Source organism: Mustela nigripes, chromosome 14, assembly GCF_022355385.1.
Source record: "Mustela nigripes isolate SB6536 chromosome 14, MUSNIG.SB6536, whole genome shotgun sequence".
Taxonomy (NCBI): Eukaryota; Metazoa; Chordata; class Mammalia; order Carnivora; family Mustelidae; genus Mustela; species Mustela nigripes.
The window spans coordinates 37,870,462-37,886,610 of record NC_081570.1 but is presented as its reverse complement, the minus strand read 5'-3'; the positions used below and the strand labels follow the sequence as shown (position 1 = coordinate 37,886,610).

At 47.4% G+C, this 16,149-nt stretch overlaps 1 protein-coding gene across 1 annotated transcript in view; it reads left to right on the top strand.

Annotated features, from left to right (window-relative positions):
* Positions 1-11,136, top strand: part of LOC132000847 (cytosolic carboxypeptidase 6) — a 747,331-nt gene extending 736,195 nt beyond the window's left edge. Inside the window, exons 9-10 of the mRNA XM_059374673.1 lie at positions 4,684-4,780; positions 10,949-11,136. Coding sequence (XP_059230656.1) covers positions 4,684-4,780; positions 10,949-11,069 — 218 coding nt within the window. The 3' untranslated portion in view covers positions 11,070-11,136. The remainder of the gene's footprint in view (positions 1-4,683; positions 4,781-10,948) is intronic.
* Positions 11,137-16,149: the final 5,013 nt, after the last annotated feature.

The following is a 16,149-nucleotide window of genomic DNA, read 5'->3' as shown; positions in this document are numbered from 1 at the left end:
TGAGTAATCCCAAAGGGCTGGTAGCTCAGAAACCATTTCCATGATCTGATTCTTTCCCTATGTCTGATTTAGGACCTAGATGCTTAATGTCTCATTGTCTTCTCCAACTCCAGATGAACTCCTAGTCTCTCCCCTCACCCTGTGTTGTGCCACCACCCCCAGACTTCTGCATTCCCGATCATGGCACCCCATGTGCCCAGCTGCTCAGGCTAAACATGCAGGAGGTTGCCCTTCATTCCTTTCTCTCCTCAGGCCCCACGGCTGACCTGCCAGTTCCTGCCCCAAGACATATCTTCCCATCTCTACTGCCTCTGTCCTGGTCCAGACCATCCCACCTCCCTCCTCCATCTCTCTCCGTGACCCCTGCAGTAGTCTCCTGGCCAATATGCCTGCTTTTACTCTTGCTTCCTTATTTTTAGTACAGCAATGACCTTTTAAAATGATAAACCAGACAGTCTCATTTTCCTGCTTAAAATTCTTCAGCTGCTTTCCATTCACTTAGAAAATCCAGACTCCTTCAGATGACCCAGTATAAGGCTCCACATGATCTCACTCTTCCTCCATGCCAGCCACCTTTCCGACCCTCTCTCATACCCAAGGACTCTTCCCACAGCCCTTCCTTGGCTCTGCCTCTCCTCAGGAAGGCCTGCCCACGTGCCCTATCTGAAGCAGCACCCCCATCACCCTCTCTCACAGATCCTGTGCACTTTCATCCTACACTAGTTCAATTGCAATTATATATTCATGAAGGTTTTTATTGCTTTGTTCTATGTCTCCACTTCTAGACTTAAGAACTATTTTCTGGGTTAGTTTTTTTGTATCATCATCATCATCATCATCATCATCATCATCATCATCATTTTTACCACAGTATACCCTGAGCCTTCCAGAGAACTTAAACATAACAGATGATCAACAAATATATTTTCAGTGGACAAATACCACCATAGATAATCACATCAAATATTTTTTATTGCCTACAGCATAGAAGTTTAATGCCTTAAGTTGGCATTCAAAGCCTTCACTGATCAGTCTGCAGCCTACCTGTGCAGCCCCAACTTTCACGCTATCCTGAGGTGGCCTGGGCCCATGGGCCCTTCTCAATCTCATTTATGGCCCAGGGTCATATGTCCCCACCCCACTCCATGCTTCCACTGATGTCATCTCTCTCTTCCTCCCCTTTGTGATTGGTCCTTGACCTTCACATCTTTGTTATACATCCACTTCCATGAAGCCTTTTACAATTCCCCCAGTAGGAATTCAACCTCTGACACATCCACAGAGCTTAGAGTTTGCATGTATGATCGCACTCCAGAGAGGAGAAGCCATAGGCACAGTGGTAAAAGACACTCCGTTCCCAAGTTACCTCCATCACTTTCAAGCCACGGGGCTCCAGGTCATTTATGCAAGTTTTCCTCTTTACAGTTTCCTCTTCTGCAAAATACATGTGGAATTGTACTTTGCTTTTGCAGGGTTATGGTGGGGAATGGCAAGAGTAACTACACGGTGCTGTGCTTGGGGTAAGCTCAAAAATAAAGAGTTGCTTTTGTGAAGGTGACCAGTGCAGCAGCCTGTCCGGTGACATAGTTGGGACATGCTAGCTTCCTCCTCTACGCTGTCAACTGTCCTTGTCTAATTTCTCTGTCTCTAACCCCAATCCCTGTCACTGTGCCTCCCAGTATACACATGGGAGGAGCCCAGGGAGTGTTTGAATGAATGAATGAATGAAGTGAGTAAATGAATGAATGAACAAGTGAGAGAGAATGAACAGCATGTGCCCAAACCTTCCTTACCTGTTGAAGTGTCCCAGGAAGTACTAGAACTCTTGACACCTGCCCTTTAATTCAAACAGCTCTGAGCAGAAGTGGCCAAATCAGTCTGGGTTTCACCCCATCCTGGACACGCTCCCCCGCTTCTCTGATTTGGGAGTTCTGATCCCCTCTGCTGTCTGTTCCTGCCCTCTGTGAGAAACAGATCAGTGAGCCCCATAAGAATATGCGGAAGATGACAGTTCCAGTTTATGGGACTTTCAGAGATTGGTGGAGGTGCCATGGGCTGGAGGGAGTCTCTCCTTCCTCGCGTCTCCACATAGTGGCCGGGCCTCCACCTGCGGCCCCTCCGTGGGCCCCTCGGGGCTTCCCCTTGGCAGGGCAGCCTCAGGGCAGCTGGACTGCTTTCATGGAGCTGCAGGACCCCAGCTGGAGTATTCTAGCAATCGAAGGGCAAAGTGACAACTTCTATGCTGACCTTGCCTCGGAATTCCCGCCAGGTCCTTCTGACCAGTTCTGCCATTCTTGTAGTTACAAGTGAGTCACAAGCCCACCCAGATTCAAGGGGAGGAGATATGGACCTCAGCTCCCAATAGAAGGGCGGTCAAGGTCATATCCTAGAATAACATGGGAGACATTTTTGGAAACTACAAGGTGCCATACATAAAACGTGGCAGGGCCAGGATTCCAAAACTTCTGCCATGCCTTTTGAGCCAGTCGAGGAGACCTGTCCTTTTCCGTGTGGCCCCGTCACTCTTACTGTGAGCACATACAGTGGTGATGCGGTTTCCCCGAGCTGACTGGAGCCTGGCTGGGTGAAAGCAGCAGACCAGGGTCTGCTGGGCAGAGAGGCGATGCCCAATGCCAGCCTGTGAACTTTTTAAGGAGGAGGACAGGGAAGGTCGGTCACATCCAGAGGAAGAAAGCAGGTGGCAGCTGGAGAGCACGGTGAGCCTGCAGCGCGTCTCGCTGTCATAAACAACTTGTCTCGTGTTTTTCCTTCTCCCACCAGGCACTGGCCTGGGATGACTCAGTCCTTGACAGAAAAGGTGCCTTCGTGTTGAAAAACAGCCCAGGGTGGTAGAACATTCACTGCTCTGGAGTCAGACGTTCCTGAGTCGGAGTCCCAGCTCTACCTTTGCGGGCCAGGCAGCCTGGGATAAGTTCCTCAGTCTCCCCAAGTCAAAAGGAGATTAAAATGCCTTCCTCACTGGATTGTTTGAAATGCATACAAAGTATACATTTGTATACAAATGTATACATTTGTGCATTTGTATACTTTATATATATTTGCATACAAAGTAAAGCACCGGTGCCATGCCATGCCAGGAACATGGGAGATGCTCCACAGATGCTCATTTCCATGTCCTGGGCCGTGTCCAGCCCCAGCTCAGGGCAGTCTTGAAGACAGTGGTAAGAACTTTTTTGACCATTCCACAAGCGCAAGTCCAGCTCTGTGACTCTGGATGGAGTGGTGGCTGAGACCTATCCCGTGATGTGACAATGAAACTGAGGTGTCTGGGGACAGAGAAGAAGAAGTCAGCCCCATAAGCCATGCTCAGGCAGGAAGCATGGCCTGGAAAGATGGGAGGGTGTGGGCAAAGGCCCGGAGGCAAAAGAGGTTCAGTTGCTGGAGTGTGAAGACCAAGGGCAGTGAAAAGGGGGACACCACAAGCACAAAACTAAGAAAACAAGCAGGGGCCCAGCGAGGAAGGACCTTGGAAATCCAGTTCCAAAATTTGAACTTTAAAGGCAACTGGGAGCCACTTGGGAGTTTTACTCAGTTGGATGCAGGGGTTAGCTCTGCATTTTATAGCATCCCTCTGACTGTTGTAGGAAATGGAGTCGAGGCAGGAAAGACTGTGGCAGGAAGACCCATTAGGAGGATGACAGTAATCCAGGGGACAGGTGATGTTGGCCTTTCCTAGAGGGACAACAGGGGAGTGATGTGGGCAAAGTCAAGAATGAGGAGGTTGCTCAACAGTGACAGTTCGGATGTTCAGAGCTGAGGGAGAGGAGAGAAGAAAGGCTTTCAATGAAGTCAGTTCAGAAGTCATGGAAGCATAGAAGCAGAGCACCCATCATACCCCTGGGGAGAGGAGTATCATGGAAGGCTTTGCTAAAGGGATATCACCTAACTGGAGAATTGATGAGCAAAAATTAGCCAAGGGAGGTGGGAAGGCACTTCAAACAGAGAAGATAGCTCATGTGAAGGCCCAGAGATGTCAGCTATAATGCACAGAGCAAGTACTCTCTGTTGTTGAATAGATGACTGGTCTGCCAATTCGTACTAAAGTGCCAATGGTTGATACAGAACTGGCCCTTTCTCCTTCTCTGGGGAGTTCGTACTTTAACAGGTCAAGAATCCTTGCCCTAAGGATTCATGATTGGTAGATTTCAAGGTAGAACAGGGACACTGGTGAGAGGATTTTACCATTGTCCCCTCTGGGATTATCAAAATAGATGACTGTTCTCAAAGAGTCAAACAGACCCTAGTCTATACACAACAAAGGATCTCTTGACCTTGGGTCTTGCTTATCTGTTTCCACCCTGAGCTGCCTGAAGCCAGATTGTGGAAGCCCAGTGATTCCCAAAGGGACGCAGTGTATTCTAGAAGCTATGAACATAGCTTTGAGGTAAGAGTACCCGGACCCATAACCTGATTCCTCTCCTTCCTAGTCCTGTGACCCTGGGCAAATTATTTAGCTTCTCAGCACCTCAATTTGCTCATCTCTAAAATGAGGAAAATAATAGTATCTAACATTCTGTGAAAGTCAAAAAAGACAGGACCTACAAGAAGCTTAGAAGGATGAGTGGTGTCACTGTCTCTGTTCCTGCTGTTGTTATTACTGGCCCTCTTTTCATTCTGTCCCCATTTCCTTCCAAAGTTGCTCCTTGACACATGTGCTTGCAGATATGAAGCTAGGAAGGAACGTGGCAAGAACGTTTTTGGATTATTATCGGCTGAACCCGCTGGTCGAGAAAGTGGCAATTCCCATGCCGAGGCTTCGGTAAGTGACAGAGCAGAGCCGTATGGTTTGGGTCCTACTTAACTGGCTTTGTGTTCAGGGACAACTTCCATCGGCTTCTCTCTGGCCCTCAGTTTCCCATCTGTGGTGGGGGAAAGAAAATCCCTGTCCTGCCCGCCAGTGGATGGGGCAGAAGAGCTCAACAGCATGTTTTGTGACTATAAAGTATCATCACAGCATCAGACAGTACAGCAGCATCAGACAGTATCGCATTTCTGGGTCTCCCATGGGAGTCCATAGGGATGGGAGGTGCTGGGGACTGAGTGTCGTCAAGTTATTCTGGGTGTCTCCATATGCTACTTCATCTGGTAACTCATCCTCTAAGATTCCTACTTCATCCAGGCTCATAAGATTTCTGATTCCTCCCCAAGTGGGGACAATGGCACTTGCCTAGAAAGTTATCATGAGATGTGTGTTAAAGCACCCTGCACATTGTTAGGCATACATGTATCTGCAAAGGTAGGAGAGTCCCCTTCCCTCAAGATGTGAAGGTTCAGGGCTGGGGAGGACACAGCCCAGCCCTAAGAAATTTTACATCAGGTCTTCTGTTGGAATCAGCCTTTTGGGCCACTAAAGAGAAAAGGTCAGGGAATGAGTATCCTTTCAGAGGGCTAGAGCAGAGACCAAAGTGCTGTGCATTCCCATGCCTCCTGGAAGTAAGCCCGGTGAGCATTTGGACAGTGACTTCCAATGGCACCTAGAGTATGCTAGCCCTGCCCTAACTCTTGGCCTCATTGCCTACTCTCTAGTGATCCAGCCTCCCTAGAGGACGTAATGATGTCCAACTTCCTTCTGCCAGACCATTCTTCCCATTGACCTTGCCCATGAACTTGCCCATGTGCTTTGCTGCCTCAGGGCTTTACACTAATGCACCTTCCTCCATACCCTGTTATTAACAAAGATGCTATTAATCACTGTTACTTACTGAGCAAAGTACTTTTTGTACATGGTCTTATTTATTCCTCATAGATATTATTACACCCCCCCCCCATTACAAATGAGGTAAAGGAAGCTCTGAAAGGTGAAAAGAATTGCCTGTCAAAGATATTTTGACAGGGGCGCCTGGGTGGCTCAGTGGGTTAGGCCGCTGCCTTCGGCTCGGGTCATGATCTCAGGGTCCTGGGATCGAGTCCCGCATCGGGCTCTCTGCTCAGCAGGGAACCTGCTTCCCTCTCTCTCTCTCTGCCTGCCTCTCTGTCTACTTGTGATTTCTGTCAAATAAATTTAAAAAAAAAAAGATATTTTGACAGAGGCAGGATTTGATCCTAGGTTTATTTTATTCCGAAACGAGACTGAAGTCCAGCTAAGCTCCATCAGAAGCAGGAAGCAGGAAGCCTTTCTCGCTATCAGTCTGGTTTCAAATTCTGTCTCAGGCTCATGCTAACTTGGGACCTTGGGCAAGTTTATTGGCCTCTTGAAACTTTCTTTACTTACCTACAAAGTGGGCATAATAACTAAAACCTCTAAAGACTTTAAAGATTAGATACAAGCCGGGTATAGTGCCTGGCACTCAGTAGGTGCTCAATAACGTTTCCATCTCCTCTGGTTTCTGGGCTGCAATCCCAGATTTCCAACCAGCTCATTGTGGTCTGGGGCAAATCCCTGGACTTCTCTGACTGGGCTGGATGATCTCTCAGGACCTCTTTCCACCATGCTGTGAGGCCAAGTCTCCGCAGAGTCTGTGAAATAATATATTCTGACTCATCATGCGGGGTCTTTGTGCCCACCCTCCCCCATTCTGGGTGGATTAAAAACACCTTCAAGGAGGATCAGGTCAGCTTCTTCTCTGCTCCCAAGTGCCTAGACTGTACTGAGCATACATACCTGATTCCCTCCCTCCCTCCCTTCCTCCATTTAGGAAAACCAGCACTTCAAGCCAGGCCCCTAGAGGGAGGGAGGTGCTCCTGCTAGGCTGAGTAAGTGATTAGGACATGGCCTTGCCTTTGAGGAGTTCACCCCTGGAGAAGGGTTCAGTTCCTTCTTAGAAGTCATTCTTGGTTGGTTAAAGTTCTTAAAAATTTAAAGCTTTATAATGCTCAAAAGCATTCTTGGAATCTCATTTACAAGTTAATTTGGGGATTGTCTCTCTCAGGTCCTCTGTCAGCCTGAATAAAACTATCTTGAACCTTCAGACTTTTTCCTAGCTTGTTGGACTTCCAGTGAAATGGTGCAGACACTCAGGGAGACTAGCAATGGCGCAGGCCCCTCTTCCCAACACAGATGAGGAAGTCGAGGCCCAGGGAGCACACAGCACTGGTCACAGCCAGGACTAAGCCCAAGCGTGAATGAGCAGAGTTCCTCTAGATAGGCAGGAGGCGGGCCCCGGAAGCTGGGTGGAAAGGCTGTAGGGAGCTCTCAGGGCCCCCAGTGCTACTGTTCATGGGGCCTCATGGCCCTTCAGAGCCTCTTTAGAAAAGAGCTGGAGAGCTCATTCCTCAAAGTGCACAGCCTTGAGGACTTGAGATAAATGCACCCGCCCTTAAATTAAGAAAAACCAAACGAACTCCCCCTCCATCCCCACACCTCTGTCCCACCCAACTATGAATATCACTTAGCTCTCAGCTGGTCAGCAACTCTTGACAATTGAATTCTCAGGAGGATGCCAGACTCTGATTCAGGACTTGAATACATCCCCTTTGTTTGTATTATTTTCCACCCAAGCATCAAATAACATAAGTGAAAGAGTAGTTCTGGTTTTAAAGGAAAATTACATGTTTTGACTCTAAATTAATCTTTGCTTTCTTTCATCTTTGTGGATAATTATAATTGTCAGTTTCCACTCAAGTGCTGGTGGGAGCCTGTTGGGTACCAGCCTGCCCTTTGGAGAGGGTCCCTGGGGAGGGCCAGCAATGTGGGCCCAGGAACACAGGTTCAGGCACCTGGTGTTGATGTCCAAAGCTGAGACCCCACGCTTATCTAGACCACAGGGCTAAAGTTCAAAAGGTCCCATCAAGGTAGATGAAAATTAGGATAAATGAACAGGCGAGGTGAGCCTCTGTGAGGAAATCAAGGGTGAGCATGGAAGGTGGGCTGGTCTCTGAGTGTGAAGTGGGCTCAGGCTCAGCCATGGGCTGGGAGGGGGGGCTCCATGGTAGGGCTGGGATGTGTGTGGTGGAGGATGGGAATGATCATCTGCTCAACACACTGGAGCCCACCATGTGCCAGGCCATGCACTGGGTGCTGGGGGACATAGAGAGCCCCTGCCCATCGGGAGCCCAGAACACAGAGGAGAAAGGCATAAACACATGCAAAGACAACAAACAATACCAAACAATGTATGAAAGTGTTCAGCTACATATTAGATTGTACTCTTTCTCAAAAACCTTCCATGGCTGCCTATTACCTTCAGGGTAAGGTTCCAGCTCCTTTTCTTGGTATTCAGAGTTCTGGCCTACATCTTGAATGTCATTTCCCAGCACACCCCTTTGCCCATGAGCACACTCTCCACCCCGTCTGCTTTCTACAGTTTTACACCTTATGCAGCAGACTGAGCAAGTCTATTTTCATGCCTCTATGCCTTTGTTCATTCTTTTTTTCTCTTCCTGAGATGTTCTCCCATTTTTGTCTTTAGATGGTGAGTTCCTACACGGAACTACATGATTTTCAAAGGCCGGTCTAAACATCACACCTCTCTGCTTCACTCTCTCTGTTCTCCATCTGAGATAGAGCTGCTTCCTCTCTGCTGGATTTCTAACTGCATTTTGCACACACCTGTGGCACTGTATGTCCCATAGAGTATTGTCAAGGCCTCTTTGCACAACCAGCCTCTCCACTAGACCAGTTGCTCCTTAAGAAGCTCTCTTGGGTCTCTCCTGGATCTTTAGTGCACAGTGCCTAGCAGGGAGTAAATCCGGAATAAGCCCCCAATTTATGAATTATAGAGTGATAGAACTAAGAATTCTTGACTTCAACCCCTTCATGTTTTCGAACAGAAAAGCAAGACACAACCAGAAATTCCCCTCCCACACCACCTGGCCAGCATTTGGCAGCCAGCAGGAGTATCCCAAGAAGGCTTCAGGGAGGAAGTGGCATTTGAGCTTGATTTTAAAAAACATGTAGAACTTAGCTGGATGAAACAGAAAAAGGACAGAGGAGCAATAGAGACAGTAGAGACAAGAACGAAAGTTCATTTCTATCCATCAGTCACTCCTCAAGCACCTACTCCATGCCAGGCGTGAATTTTGCTCAGGAATTACAGAGAAAAATCAAATGCGTTAAATCCACATTCTCATGAGAAAAACAAATAGACAAAAAACTACCTAGAAATGGTTTGCTGAGGGCAAGGTACAAAGTACTGGGGAGGTCTTGAGAAGGGAGAAGCTTATTTCCTGGGAAGTCTGCTTCTCAAGTGAGCCTGGAGAGGTGGAGGAAGGTATCATAGGAAGAGGAACAGAGCCCAGATGTATGGGATATTTGCCTTCTAGTGCATTCTCTCTCTTTGCCCCCATCTTTAGTTACAGAGGCTCTTTGCCAATCAGTCTACACATTCACATGCCCCCTGTCCACTGTATACCTTCTGCCACACCCCATCTACCTGGGGCTGCCCACTTGCACTTGTACCTGAGATCGCCTCTCTAGGGGAAGTATGCCTTCCTTTACCCCCATGAAAACATAGCCACCTGATTTCCCATGCTCCCTGTGGGTGTTAAGAACCACACCCCTCAGTGACATATGAATGGCACCCTTTGCAAAGCTCACCCCCAACCCCCATTTATGAGGGCCAATGAGGCAGGAAGGACACGGGCTCTTGTGTGCTCTAGGGTGTCTTTGGGTACCAAGGTCTAGATGTATCTCACCCATGCGAGACATCCTTGCTGTGTTAGTCAGGTCCCTCAGCAAGGTTGGTATTTCAGGCAGGGAGGCCTCTTGGTGGGGGAGATATGTTAAGGCAACATGTCCCTTTTGTGTGCCGCCACCTGTTACGTCTTCACCTCATTCATGACTCATCAACAATGAAGGAAAATGGGTACTCCAAGGTCAGAGCATGATGGGTTACAGGAAGTTGTTTCTTTAGTCCTAATTCAAAAAGCCCAAGAGAGCTTCTGTATTTATGGTGTTTGCCACTTTCTATCATGCTTTGTAATTCTTTTTTATTTTGTGTAGTCATTGTGTGCAACTGTGTCCTCTACTAAATTGTAAGCAGCCTGTAAGCATCAATGTCTGACTCCTCTTTGTCATGTCCAGGGACCATAGGACCCCGCTAAACATCTAGCACCATGCCTTTGTAAGTCACAGCAGACAAGGGAGGACATTAAGGGCATTTACTCATATTATTTCATTTAACCTCACAACACCTCTGCAAGATTAGGATGTTTTATCTCCATTTTACAAATAAGGCCCAGAAAAGCTAAATAACTTTCCCAAGATCACACCCTTCATCATAGCCAATCTGGAAATTCAGGTGAGTTCTTTCTGGCTCTAAAACCTACTCTTCCCACTGCAAATGAATCTTGGTCCAACACATGAATGAATGGCACAACGTAATAAACGAACAAGGCCCTTTATGAGGGAAAATGCAAAAATGGACAAAACTTGGTCCCTGTCCACAAGGAGCTCATAGTGTAGTATGTGAGCCAGACAGACAGAGGACAATTATTGAAGAATAGTGTTAAGGGTGTGGCATTGGGTGCTAGGTGCTATGACTCAGAGACGAGCCAGACATACTTCCACCTTCCAAGGTCACCCAAGCTCATGGCAGAGACAGACCCCTGTGAAATGCCATACTTAGGCTATTCTGAGGAACGTAAGGGCAAGTCTGGAGCCCACGATGGTTTTGAAGAGGATGGGGTCCCAAGCTCCTCCAGGATATGGATCTTCTGTGTGTCCATCCCCATCCCATTATGAACTGGAGAGGATGGATTAGAATCAAGGTGGAAATGTAGAAGAGTTGGAGCTGTAGTCAGTCAGGTTTTTTCCAGAATCAGAATGATACAGAGTATCCATCCATCTACCAGTCATTCATTGAGCCATGATGCCTGCTTTGGACCAGGCTCTGGGCTGGGCTCCTGGGACACAGAGAAGAGGAAGACGAGGCCACTGCTCCTGGACTGTTACAGTCCAGAGGGGGAGATACACATAACAGAAATGATTTCAATCTGGTGTATATATGTGCTGTCTTTCTTCTCTCTTTCTGTTATCCCTCCTTTGCAGGAAGGAAAAGCCCCCTCCTTACAAGCACCCACTCCTGCGGGGCCCAGCCAGCAACCACCCCAACGGCAAAGGGGACAAGAAGAGCTCCGTGAACCACAAAGACCCTTCAAACTCTTTTTAAGGACATGGAGTCCGGGGAGGTCTTGTGGAGACAGGAGCATGCATTTTCTGCTGGGGCATGAAATTAATCACCCTTCTCTAGTTTCCAAGATCAAGGGTACAGGATAATGAGTAAGCTAGTGAAAGAGAAGGAAAAAAGGAGAAACCTCACCATCAATTTTCCCTTTTACCAATGGAAAATCAATTGTGGGACTTCAGCTTAAGGCTCAGGAACAAAATAGGAGGCTCAAACCAAGCGAGTACAGATGCCATTTCCACAGCACAGAGGTCCTCACAGGAAGAGGACAAGCTACATGTCCCTTTCAAGAGGTTTGACACATCTCAGGTCAGTGTTTTTGGAGTCCCTTACCTTCCAATGTTGTATAACTACCATAGGCAGTTGCCTTCTAGACTAGGTGATGGTTGTTCACTGTTCTAGAAATGCACCGTCCATACTTGCTGATCCAAAACAACATCAATGACGCCTGCAACCCAAAGACAAATGTGCTGTTGGGAACAATAGGACAGAATTTTTGAAATCACAGTGGTTTGAGGCACACTGTCACTGTGTCTCTGAGCTGCATGCATTCCTGCAATGACCTGGGTAGTTGAATTGAAGCTTTAGCTCCAAAGACAAAAGGTATTGGTCACTCATTCCAAGAGGTCCATTGTGGTTCAGATCTCCAGATCCTGGCGCCAGGGACCAAACCCTGAAGACATGGGTATGGATGCTCTGCGGTGGGGGAAGGCTGACTGCCAGGTGAGGAAGACACAGAAGACAGGAGAATGCCACCCCCTCACCCTCCCCACTCCCACCTGCCGCCAAGCAGAGGGCTGGTAAAATAAAACCGCAGCAGTAGCAGTTCCCAAGGGGTTGGGGGAGCTAAATATTGTACATTTTTCTAAAGAGTAAAGTGCCTTTGTATGATGAATGGGTCCAGAGGAGTCTGCTCCCTTCCTGTCCGTGAAGCAGGCAGGCTGAGTCACCATGACAGCCTGCTAATTAAAATGACCTCCCGGAAATGAGGATTCGGAGATGGGGAGAGGGAGGGAGGCTCAGGGGAGATAGGGCCTTTCGCACAAAGCTCCAGTTAAGCCTTCTTTTGCGCTGGGATGGGGAATTTTTGAAGTTTGCTGCAAAAATCGAGAGCAAAGCTCGTTCTCCCTTTGCTTATTGGTTTTCAGAAATAATAACAAAGAGCCATATGTTAGTTGGCTACAAATGTTGTGTTGTATATACAGCTTCTCCTCTGGGCTCTTGTTGCCCAGAGGAACACGAATAAAGTGGTTTATGCATCTCTTCTGTTCCTCTGAACATTCTTGGCACCCTTCCATTTAGGTCTTCCCCTCCCCCAGGAACAAACCAGCCAACCCAAATTTGGTGTGACTCGCACGTTGCTGTCAGGGACTCTGTCATCAGGGATAAGGAAGAACAGTCAAGACTTGACTTTCCAGCAGTTCCTGTGTCAGAGTCCTGGGGAGCTGAGCTGAGTGTAACCAGCTCAACATGAGCCAAGAGCCTGGCAAGTCTTTCAGAAATGATAGCATCTCTTGAGGCAGCACGGAGAGAGGCAGACTGCATAAGTCAGGCACAGTGACAGTCCAGGTCTAGCTTCCCTGGTCAGACCATTTCCATAATGTTGGGGCCATATTTAGGCCCCACTGTAAAAACTGCATTCATTAACTGGATCACAGGCCTCACAAGTCCTAGGTATGCTAGCAGCTTAAAACCAAGGACTGGGACCCAGGCACCTCTGGCTTCTTACTCTGCATTCAGACCCTGGTTCTGTCTTTTGATATCTGTGTGATCTTGGTCAAGTTATTCAATCTGTCTGAATTTCTGTTTCCTCCTGTAAGATGGTGATAGTAATACCTGCCTCATTGCAGTTGTGATGTGGGTCTGGGAAACGTCGGCAAGGGCGAGCAGTAAAAGTGAGCTCTGTTCTTTGGGATGTCATCAACACGGTGAGGTATCTGCAAAATCATTTACCATTGGAAATGGAGGAGGAGATGTGCTGTTTATCCCTGAGATGAAAAAGGAGAGGGAGTGGGGGTAGGAAAGTGAGATCACAATTTCTAAAAAGGTGGAAAGACCATCTTGGACATTCTTCTTGTCCCAAAGAAGCAAACCTGTGTTCTGTGTGGTCAAAGGTAAGAACCAAATCCAGGGGTGTAGTTTCAAGAAGATGGGTTGCAGCTCAAAAAATGGGGAAAACTTTCTAGTGAATAGAGTTGCCAGCCATTGGATGGGTTTCCTGGGGAAAGAGTGAGCTCCCCATCACTAGATGTATGCAAACATTCAGAATGAACATCTGTCACAGAGGAAATGGGAGAGGTTCCTTCTCTGGGGGGATGCTGGATGCTCTGTGGCATCCTTTCCTGGTCAATAACTCTGGAAAGGAATGGCTTGAGGCAGGTGGTTACATGCCTGATGTCAGAGAATGGAGTTTACAGTATAAAAAGTATCATTTAATGCAAAACAAATGACATTAAATGTCTCTGAATTACAGCATATGGACCCTGCTAACATTTAGAATTCCTTAAGAGGGAAAAATGCGTAGCTATAGGGCAGACTGTAGGATATGTTTGCAATAGGACCACCCATTTCTTTCCACTGACAGAGTAGAGAGGAAGGGGCTATCCAAGAGACCAGGGGTTGCCAGTGGATCTCCCTGGGACCTTGGCCTGCTCAGCAACTCCCTAGCTTTCTAAGACCCTTTCTACCTGTGGTCTCTATTTAGAGAGGAAAGATTTCAGCAATCTGGCAAGTCAACCAGTCAGAAGGTACTAGCCCACCCAGCCCCAGGTGGGGGTGCTCCAGACTCTCTTCTTGCCTACCCATCTTCTTGTCTGCCTCTACCACAAGTAGGTAGGGGGGCTACCAAGCCAGTATTCCAAGGAAAGTGAAATAACTCTGCCAAAAGGAAGAGTGGAGAGAGGAGAGACATGCCGGGCTTTCACTTGGCTCTCACACGTATCTCCATAAACAGTGCCACTTTTCTCTCCACGAGTCCAGATGCTCACAGACAAGACTAAGAGTCTAGTTGCCCTCAAAAGCTATGGTAGACAAGCCAGTAGCCACCCAGATTCTTTGTGCAGCAGCCTATAGGAGAGGGGCGCCTGGGTGGCTCTATAGGAGATGCTCGGTTGAGCATCCGATTCTTGATTTTGGCTCAGGTCATGATCTCAGGATTGTAAGATTGAGCCCACATCGGGTTCTGTGCTAGATATGGCGCCTGCTTAAGATTCTCTCTCTCCCTCTCCCTACACAACCCTCCAACACACACACACACACACACACACACACACAGAAAGAAAAAAAAGAAGCCCACAGCAGAGGCTGAGTCACCTCCCTCTGATGACAATGCCTGCAGTAGCAGGGGACCTTTAGCTGGTAGCTTGCCCTATGATTCAGTGACATACCTGAGACCTGCCTAAGAGGATCCTGACTCATTTTCCTAAGTAGTAAGGGCAGCGCCAACCATGAAGTCTGGAGTGATTAACATTTGTTGGGCCTTAATTCATTCATCTGTCATGTATTCACGGGGCATTTTTTGTGTCCTAGGCATCATGCTAGACACATTTGCATCCACTGCCTTATCTGATACTCCCAACAGTCCTTCTAGGTATCATTTTCTATTTTGCCCAGGTAACAAAATTGAGACTCCTAAAAGTAAAATCCTTTGTTTGCATTCATCTGGCTAGTGAGAATCTGGATTCAAACCAAGCTCCCTTTCCACCACTGTACACTGGACAGTGTCCATTGGTTTCTAGGGAAAATCAGGTCAAAAGAGAACAGGTATAAGCAGATTAAGAAGTGACCAATGGCATCACTTAGACATGGTGTGGAATGGGGAGAGAGGCAGGGAGCATGAAAGCTTCCAGGTTGGATGTGTGAGCAAGGACTTCAGGACTTTTTCACACCAGTAGCTGAAACCCTGTCTTCTTCCATCTTGCTCTCACACACCTGTCTGAGTTCCCGCTGGGCACTCCAACAGGATAGGGTTTGGGCAAGTAGTCCATTTATCACTCGACATGCAGAGGCTTCTATATCTCCCAGGGCTCCTGGAAGCTCAGCAAGGTAGTCATTGCAGGACCCATCCTGGCACCCTCTGGATTACAGACCTCGTGCAGATAATCTAGTTCAGGTGCTGTTACTCTCTCATTCTGGAGTGTGTGAGCTGAGACCACAGTGTCCCCTGATTGTTGTTCAAAAGTCGTCCTCTGAGTCTTGCCTCCTAAGCATTTGAAGGGCGCCAGCTCAACCAGAAGGGCACCAGGGCAGACAGAATAGAGGAGACAATCTAACGTAATAAGAACAGCCTGGGCTTAAAAACTCAGACAAACTATAATGTGTATCCCAGCTCTTCCATCAACTCGCTGTATGGCTTTGGGCAAAAATTTAACCTCTTTAAGCCTTGGAATTCTCCTCTGTAAAATGGGAATGAAAACCCACCTTCCATAGTTATTGTGAGGTTTAATAGAATAAAATCTATGTACAAGAGAGTGCCCATAGTTAATACCATATTGTGCAACCAGATGTTTGTTAAGACGGTAGATTTCATTTTAAGTTCTTATAGTGCAACAACAACAAAAAACAAACAAACAAACAACAACAACAACAACAACAAAAGACAGCACCAACAAAGCATTTGGAGGTGATGGAGATGTCTATTACCTTGATTGTGGTCATTTCACAGGTGTTTGCATAGGTACAAACTCATCAAATCATATACGTTTAATGTGTGCAGTTTTTGTATATCAATTAAACCTCAATGAAAGCTGTCTAAAAACTATATCTACTGTATATATCTACAAAATACATGGCAGAGAGTGGAACTCTTCCCCCAAATCACCCCCATCCCTGTTCACTCCTCACGTGTTCACTAGGGTTGAAAATCCCTTTTCTTGGAGCCAAAGTTCCCTTTAGGCTCAGAAGAAGTACAGACGGGAGTATAAAGTTTTTCTGAGTAGAGGACAGGGGATTAGAGAAGTGTCCAGAAAGGTGACAGTCACACCCAGAGATCAATGTCAGGGCCAGGGACCTAGGTGTCATTTACCTCTGCGGCTTTAGCATGAACACAGATTGTTCAGCCAAGCCT